This window comes from Medicago truncatula, chromosome 2 (assembly GCF_003473485.1).
Source record: "Medicago truncatula cultivar Jemalong A17 chromosome 2, MtrunA17r5.0-ANR, whole genome shotgun sequence".
NCBI lineage: Eukaryota > Viridiplantae > Streptophyta > Magnoliopsida > Fabales > Fabaceae > Medicago > Medicago truncatula.
The window spans coordinates 30,537,116-30,546,395 of record NC_053043.1 but is presented as its reverse complement, the minus strand read 5'-3'; the positions used below and the strand labels follow the sequence as shown (position 1 = coordinate 30,546,395).

At 33.9% G+C, this 9,280-nt stretch overlaps 1 protein-coding gene across 1 annotated transcript; it reads left to right on the top strand.

Moving 5' to 3' along the window:
• Nucleotides 1-3,994: 3,994 nt before the first annotated feature.
• On the top strand, nt 3,995-7,732 carry LOC11411703 (rhamnogalacturonan I rhamnosyltransferase 1). Its single transcript, XM_003595655.4, has 8 exons — nt 3,995-4,794; nt 5,045-5,112; nt 5,206-5,294; nt 5,398-5,563; nt 5,739-6,028; nt 6,134-6,338; nt 6,442-6,599; nt 6,936-7,732. Exons 1-8 carry the CDS (start codon nt 4,464-4,466, stop codon nt 7,189-7,191), a joined length of 1,563 nt encoding a protein of 520 aa, XP_003595703.2. The 5' UTR covers nt 3,995-4,463; the 3' UTR covers nt 7,192-7,732.
• The last annotated feature ends 1,548 nt before the right edge of the window (nt 7,733-9,280 follow it).

The following is a 9,280-nucleotide window of genomic DNA, read 5'->3' as shown; positions in this document are numbered from 1 at the left end:
TATTGGTAATTGTGAGAAGGGCCATGGATTCTAAGAAAAAACATGGTAGTGAGGGTTTCTAAGTCTAGATAGTAGTTTCCCTCAATCCTATTGATCCCTTTGTTCATATTTACCTCAAATTTTCTAACAATGAAAGTGATGATTCCACCTAACACTACATCACCGTTATATCCGGTTTCTTTCTAGCAATAGAAACAAGATAATAAGCGAATAATAGCAAATGTTAATAGGGTGGTTATAAAGCATAGCCCACAACATAAACAGCTCACTAGTCCTCATCATTCCCCCTCTTTCCTAAAGTCATTCATTTGATCTGCACTGGATCGAAGCTGATCTGATAATCTGAACCGAACAAATACATGAACAAAACAAGAAAGACAAACAACGTCGCACAAAGACGACGAACAAAATAAGGTCGCACTAAGACGACCAAATCACTTATTTCAATAAAATGGAAATAGAAAAAACAAGTTAGAGGGGTGATTTATGGTTTTTGACCCTAAATCACCCATCTTTAGTGGATGAAGGTGAAGAAATTAAGGTTTTGGTGACGGCTCCCAAGAGAGAGAAGGGGAAGAGAGAATAGTCTAAAGTTTATACTTAAACATTTACAATGTTTGATTTGGTTATATTATGTTATCTTTAATACTCTTTTTGAAACAATATCAGATTTGGTTTTGTTTTTGGATACAATCTGCTTTAGTTTTATTTTCTCATCAGTGAAACAACCCAATAGGTGTAAAAATTTAAAAGGAAAAGATGAATTTATGCGGAACTTTACCATAAGACATGCAATAACCAAAATCTAGGTTAATTTGATTCGATTTTTATGTTAAAAACACTTTTTTTTAAGGAAATGTTAAAAGCACTTTGTTGCACATTTAATCCGGAAAATAAAAAATTGATTGGTTTTGTTCTTGACTGGTCAGAAGACCAATCACATGTTGACACGTAGCATAACTTACACCGACTTAAGGCTCTGCTCCTGAAGAAACACGTCAACTCAAGTGCACCGCATCACACAGAAGCGCGTCCCGTGTGAGGATCTCTCTACACGTGTCCTCCAGCCATCCCTAATCACACGTAGCAAAACCCGAAGATTATTCTCAACGCACGCCTTTATAAGGGTGAACTTGCTTCACCCTTAAGGTATGATTCACTTTTCACAACATTTTCTACACACTCTTTCTCATTTCCATTACTGACTTGAGCGTTGGAGTGCTAACGTTCCTAGAGGCACCTTTCGTCCCATTGTAAGGATTCATCGACGCCATAGCAGAAACCGTCACACCAGAACATTTTCCGCCACCGTTGCCACTTATTCATCCTTACCGGACATATCAGGTTTAAACATTGAATTTAGACAAACTTAATCTAACCCAACCCCTAAACACCTCTACTTTTTTTTATAGGGAAAACACCTCTACTTTTGAATAGGTGTAAAAGTGTATAATTTTGCGGTTATACCTTGGATAAATTCTCAAAATTAAAAGATTAACAATATTATTCTTAAAGTGTGTTTGTTTCAAGTTATATTTGTTGATTCATAGAAATAAAATGATAGAAATATATATCTATGTTTGTTATAAGTTTACTAAATTTTATTCCATGGTATAAAATGTTCTCCGGAATAAAAATAAAAAAAAAAATTCTCAATAAAGACATGGATGGTTAAATATATATAAAAAGGAAAGGAATATTAACATAAATCAAACAATATTCCTTAACTAAATTATCCTTATTATGTTTTTCAAAACTATATGAGATTTAGTTTGATTTTCTCAATTAGTGAAACAACCAACCCAATCGATGTAATAAAAATAAAATAGGGAAAGGGCATGATTTTTTGTGTGGAAAATTGAATGAAATTTGTTTCTTTTCCTAACAAGGACGAGCAGAAGTAGGAGCCACAAATCACAGTTTTGATTATTTCCCTAAACTTTTTCACAAGAAATGAAATAACCAAAATCTCGCGATATTATGTCGGCGCGAGCGAACGAAATACGCCGAACACCACAGAGTACTTTCACAAAGCCCACAATCAAAACTCGCCACGTATAAGATGGAGAACACGTAGGTAGGACCACGTTATTTAATTGGCTGTTTTTGGTTTAATGAGCCAGCTTCACCCAATAAAGACTCTTAACCCACCCTTCCTTTAAAAAAAACCAAACCTCTATCTTTCTTTTCACTTAACCATGGTTCGGTTTTTTTCCCATAAAACTCATACACAATTGCGATGATTTGGACGAGCGAAACCTAGAAGTATCCATACCCATACACAATTGCAAAATCTCTAATTCAAATATGAGCAAAGATACATTAAGCTTTGCAATATCTATATTATCAGTTGAATCAAACCTTACAAGCGAACCATCATATGACTCGTGCTTGTTCCCTTTGATTTATTAACGAAGGAGCAAATATATTTTGAAACTTGATCGAAAATTTGATTCCAATTGCTAACTTGTTGCATTCATGTAGTTATGCGTCTGTGATCGTTTAGTATTTTAAAAATGGTTTAAATGTAATTTAGATCCCTCTATTTTTAATTTTGTTAACTTTTAATACAGCATTTGTTAAATCCATCTTTTTAGTTCTTCTATTTTGAAAGTCAACGAAAATTTATGATCTCCCTCCTCTTTAAATGATATGGCGCGCTCATTAATGACCTGTAATTTACATATCATTGCTTACATGATACCATCATTAGACACATAGTTTATACGCAATTAATGTTAATTCAAAAAAATTAATAATTAGGGGGCCAAAATCGCAACTTTGGTTTTTGGTAAAAAAAATGAAAAACCCCAAGGCCAATTTTTGGTAAAAAAAATAAAAAAATAATATTGTAGTTTTTTTTAGGGGGCTAAAATCACAACTTTGAAAAAATTAGGGGCTAAAACTGCTATTAAGCCATTTTTTATTACACCTTAAACATATTTTAGTACTTTATTACACCTTTTTTTATTCTGCATAATCACTAATTGAATTATCAAGATTTTTCTACATAGAAGTTCCCGAGCATCATTATAATTCGTAGTTAAATTTCGTGAGTTCCGGATAGTGGAATTATGAAAGTGCTTAAGTTAAGGATGATGGAACAAGGGTGGTAATTCAATTCAGGGAGGAAGAAGAATTAGGGGATGGTTCCATTTGGGGAGGAAAATCACTTTGGGAACCTTACGAATTAGGGATCTTCAAATAGACATTTTAATTTTTTTTTTTAATTCTAATTATTAATTTTTTTGATTTAATTTTAATATTAATGACATGTAAATGAGATGTCTAATGATGGTATCATGTAATTGCTATGTAAGATTCACGTCATTAATGAGCACACCATATCATCCAAAGAGGAGGAGGATCATAAATTTAAGTTGACTTTTAAAATAAGGGATCAAAAAGATGGTTTTAAAAAATGGGGTATAAAAAATTAACAATGTTGAAAATAAAGGAATCAAAATTGTATTTAAGCCTTTAAAAATATATAAAATATAAGTTAAATCAATTTTTGTTGGGTCCTTTGATCACAACTTTGACTAGGTGACTGCGTGACTCGTTAAAGATCTGATTGTATCAAATCCATTTCTCTAAAACTTACATATATATCTAAAAGAAAATTGTTCAACCTTACAATATCAACATGAGTAGTGCTAACAACACTCTCTCTTAAACACTCTCTAATACTCACTCTCCTATTAGTTTAAATCACTCTTGGTCTACACTTTGAAAATAAAATCCACACAAAATGATGGAACATACATTAGTTTCATCCAATAAAAAAGCGACTGTTAAAGAGAGTGGTCAAAAGTGAGTGTTGTTAGCCTTCCTCATATCAACAACAAATACACCACGGTCCGGTTTTGTCACGCACCACGGTACGGCTCATGCTTCTTCCCTCCAAGCCGAACCGGTTCAGCGTGTGTCACCAACCGTTATTACAAAACGTTCATTATTTTTGTGTTTCTCTCTCTCTATATCTCTCTTGTGACGCGTTCTATTATTCTCTCTCTCTCTCTCTCTCTCTCTCTCTCTTTTTGCTCTTAATTTTTGGTTCATATAATAATTGCATTCTCGCGCTGCATTAGTCGCCGGTTATTAATTTTCTCCGGCGAGAGACACCGGCGATTATTTTCAGATCAGTCGCCGGAGATTCCTCCGCCATTCCTCCACCACCGTTCCGATTATCTCCATCCATTCTCAATACTCTTGCTTGCGGTTCATTCCGAATCCGAAGATCTCACCGTTTCATTTTCCGATTTTGATTGAACGGTGCAAACTGTTGTAATGCGCTTCAGAATTCGAGGTTTACACGTTCGGTTTTAATCTGGAATCGATTTTGGATTTTGGATCGAGGAAAGTGAAATTCAAAGTAGTGTAATTGCTGTTACCGTTGTTGTTTTCGTTTGAATCATAGATTTTAGGGTTTGGAATTGGGCACATTGAAGTTAGGGAGGGTTATGAAGGAGTCGTTGTTGTGGGGGAGAGAAGAGAAGAGTGGGAGCAAAAGAGGGAAATTGATTTGGGAAGGGTTGATGATGATGAGTAACAATAAAGTTGAGAAGTTGAAGAATACGGTGAAGAATTCGGTGCCGGTGAGGTCTTCGAGGATGAATATGTGGATGTTAAGGGCTACTACAACGGTGATTTTGTGGATTTGTATTGTTCAGTTAACTGCATTTGGTGATATGTGGGGTCCTAGAGTTTTGAAAGGTTGGCCTTCTTGTTTTACACATGAATCCGCGATTATCGAGTTGCCGTCAACAAAGCCTAGGGTTCTTCCACCCAAGAGTTAGTTACTCTTCATTATCTCAATTTGTTTTTGTGTCTTTTTTGTTGTTGAGGGATATATTATATTTGATTCAATTTGATTACTCATTAGTCCTCTGGAATGCATAACATGATTAGTTATGAATTATGATTAATGTGCTAAATTGGCTGAACTCTTACAGTAAATTATTTATGGGTTTTTCGTGTTTTGAATGTGTTGATTCTTCACAATTGTTTTAGTGAATGATCTTCTTTTTGTGATTGTTTGCAGGGGTTTATAAAAACAATGGTTACTTGATGGTGTCGTGCAATGGAGGATTGAATCAAATGAGAGCGGCGGTAAGTGGTTGGAACATGTGTTTGGTGTTTTACTTTTGTGATAGTTCAGCGGTTAGTTTGATTTACTGATTATTATCTGATTTAATTGTACAGATATGTGATATGGTGGCAATTGCAAGATATTTAAATGTCACGCTTATAGTCCCTGAATTGGATAAGGCTTCCTTTTGGGCTGATCCCAGGTTAGTTTTTCATTCCATGTGGGTATATTTGGTTTGAGCTAACTACCATGAGGTGAGGATGGTGTGAAGGTTTCTAAATGATTGTTTATTGCTCTTGTATTAGTGAGTTTCAAGACATATTTGATTTGGATCATTTTATTACATCCTTGAGAGACGAGGTGCGGATATTGAAAGAGTTGCCTCCTAGACTCAAGCAAAAAGTGGAAAATGGGTTTCTTTACAGCATGCCACCGATTAGTTGGTCTGATATGTCTTACTATAAGAACCAGGTCAGTTTTTTTTTTTTAATCTTTGGGCCAATTAGTTTCATGAATTTAAAATGCTTTATTCTACAATACCTTGAATTTGCCTGTGGTTTTCTCTCATACAATGCCCTCAATTATGTTTTTTTTTTTAAGTTTCTTGGTTTGCCAAATTCAAAAATAAATGTTTTTTTATTTTCAGATTCTGCCATTGATACAAAAGTATAAAGTTGTCCATTTGAATCGAACTGATGCTCGGCTGGCCAATAATGGGCAATCTATAGAGATTCAGAAACTGCGTTGCCGAGTCAATTTTAGTGCTCTTAGATTTACTCCTCAGATTGAGGAGTTGGGCAGAAAGGTTATCAATCTTCTGAGGCAGAATGGCCCATTTTTGGTACTTCATCTGAGGTATGAGATGGACATGTTGGCATTTTCGGGCTGTACCCAAGGTTGCAACAGTGACGAAGTTGAAGAATTGACGAGGATGAGGTAAGTAATCTTTGTAGTTTAGCTGTTCCATAACTTTCATTCTTGGAGTTGAAAGGAAATTTAATGTAAGTCTTTCCTAAATTCCAATTTCATGTACACTGGCAGATATGCTTATCCTTGGTGGAAAGAAAAAATAATTAATTCTGATTTGAAAAGAAAAGATGGTTTATGTCCGTTAACACCCGAGGAGACTGCCCTTGCGCTTAGGGCCTTTGACATTGATCAAAACATTCAAATCTACATTGCAGCCGGTGAAATATATGGTGGGAGTAGAAGAATGGCAAGTCTAGCCAAGAACTATCCAAAATTGGTAACTAACTTAAGGCATAAGGAAACCTAGGAATTGTGATTCTTTTTTATGTTTAATGTTTAATTTCTTCTTACTGTTGTACATTTGTGATTTTCTGAAACAGGTCAGAAAGGAAACACTGTTGGAACCTTCTGAACTTCAGTTCTTCCAAAATCATTCCTCTCAAATGGCAGCATTGGATTATCTTGTCTCATTAGAGAGTGATATCTTTGTTCCTACATATGATGGAAATATGGCCAAAGTAGTTGAAGGTCATCGCAGGTAAAGTTTGGCTAATAATACAAAATATTATTTGTCCGCTCTACATGATTTGCTGTCCAACTCCCTCTTGCTCCAGTTAACCAATTATTCAAATTTTAATTTGTTTCTTCTCCAATGGTAATTGTAAACTTGTTTCTTTATATTTCTTTAGGAGTAGACTTTTTGTGCACTTTCAGTCTATAACACTTTTTTCTTACATCATTGTTTGTATCCACTTCTACTCAATGATGACCTGGCTGTTTTTGCTGATAAGATATACAAATGTTTGACATAATTTATAAGTATAAGCATAGTTATTTTTTACTCAAATTTTGTTCCTCCTTATTTGTTCTGCAGATATCTTGGGTTCAGGAAGACCATTTTATTGAACAGAAAACTTCTAGTTGAATTGATAGATCAATACACTAGTGGAGCATTGAACTGGGAAGAATTCTCTTCAGCCGTGAAGCAATCTCATGCTGACCGCATGGGCGGCGCAACGAAAAGATTGGTAATCCCTGATAGGCCAAAAGAAGAGGATTATTTCTATGCCAATCCAGATGAATGTTTAGATCCATCAGAGGATGATGATATGTTGAGTAGTACAGCTTAAGTGGAGTGTTTGGAAAATAATGGAATCGTACTCGTGTCCTCTACTTGGCTTGGCTTTCTACCACAAATACTAAGTTACACAGTTTTAACAAAGCTGACAGCATTTAGTATGGAAGAGTGGCAGTCATAGTGACTGCTAGAAGAAGGGTTGGGGGGTAAACTTTTGATGACGAAAAATGCTCGAAAATGCTAAGAAAATTAGCCAGGGTTAGTTTATATATAAAATATGCAAATAATCCATCACATTCTTGTATAGAAGTTACCCTGCCATTACAGGGTGAAGAGCAGATCAAAATCAAACTGCATTGTACACGGAGGCATTCGAATACACGATTTCTTGGAACATGCAGTTCGTGGAAGCTTTATTCCTTGGTACCTCTCATTATTTTTGCCTTCTCTCCCTAATATATGATATATAAATATATTAAAAGGTCATATTTTCCTCTTTTACCACACTTTTTTTATCCTTCACGACTTACCATTTTAATTTTGCTGGATCATTCCCTCTATAAAATTTCTTAGCATTTGTTCTTGATTTGAAATTAGTTGGATATTTTTATCATAATTGTTCAATAATGTTATTGCTATCTTATCATCAACACTCAAATCGCATAGGACCAATAAGAATCTGAATATGAATTGAAACTCTTGTCCTCGTGACTCTGACTATTTCTCTAACATACCGTTGGGAATTGGGATGGAGCTTGCAAGTTGTGTATCGGTTGGAGTACTTATCGTATAATTTGTCGAATTTTGAAGTTGTTGGCTTTATTTGCTTTTTTGGCTTTCTTTGTTGATGGTATATGTTCACGAATAAGACATTAAAATTGAAACCAATCAAAACTAGTCAGAAGCATCCCGTTAGGTTTTTTTTTTTGGTTTATTCCTTTACACCGTCAGCAATGATTTATGTGGATTTGAATGAAGAATATTTTTGTGAACCCCTCTTGGCATCTTGCCGACTTAAGTTAGTTGTATTATATCACGATCATGATAAATTGAGGATTATGATGTGATTTCATTGTGACTTGTGACATGTACACATTTTGATGTTGGAGAGCCTTTTGCACTTAAAAAAAAAAATTAAAGGATTAATAGTGTTTTTCACCCCTATAAAATTTTCGGTTTGGTTTTCACCTCGTAAAATTTTTATTTTTCGGAAAACACCCTTAATAGGCCATTCAAAAATCAAAATTTCTTGAAAAAAAAAATCTGAAAATGGCCTATTAGGGGTGTTTTTTAGAAATAAAAAATTTACGAGGGTGCAAATCAAACCGAAAATTATAGGAATGAAAATCGGAAATAACATATATTATACGGTGAAAAACACTAAAACTATCAAAATTAATCTACTATCTATTAATGTCTATTGTTCTTATAGAGTTTAATGGACATGCATCAACGGTGTGAAAAATCATCATCAATCTACCATGTCATACAACTTATTTTAAAATATCTGATTTGGTGGAACACAAGATACTCATTGGATTGTAATTTTTTTTACGTTGTTGGTGCACCTTTTATTTTCTCAAGTATATAAAGCGAATATTACTCAATAAATACAATAAAATAGGTACACAATTAAGGGTTTCGTAAAAAAAAAGTAACACAGTTAAGGGCAACAGATTATTGATAATTATTCATTTTAAGTTTTATATTTGTTTTACGAATTTCCATTTTTTATTTTGAGAAAAAGTTTATTGACCAAGATCTTCCAGAAAAAAGATAATTATGTTTTAAACTTGACTTCAAAGAGTAAAATACTAATCTTGTCTCTTTCAGCTATGAAAGAGTTCTTGATGGTGAGAGGCTTAAATGGCCATAAACATTGTAGATTACTATTCATCATTGTTAGGGGTTGTCGACAAATTTATAACCAAAAAAATTAATTTGAATAGAAAAAATGAAAATTTATCATAAATAGTTTTATTTAACTTTGATAAATCAATTTTTAATCAAAATCTGGAAATTAATTATTCAACCCGTCACTATCATGTGAGAAACGGTTAAAAGACACCTTGTTTTACAAATTCGTTTATTTTATCACATTTTTTTAAACAGAAAAATGGAACCCAATTGAAGTCCTTTTT

Coding starts and splice junctions, on each gene's coding strand:
- LOC11411703 (XM_003595655.4), top strand. CDS start 4,464: ATGAAGGAGTCGTTGTTGTGGGGGAGAGAAGAGAAGAGTGGGAGCAAA. Junction 5,295..5,397: donor TCCTTTTGGGCTGATCCCAG/GTTAGTTTTTCA, acceptor CTCTTGTATTAG/TGAGTTTCAAGACATATTTG. Junction 5,564..5,738: donor TGTCTTACTATAAGAACCAG/GTCAGTTTTTTT, acceptor TTTTATTTTCAG/ATTCTGCCATTGATACAAAA.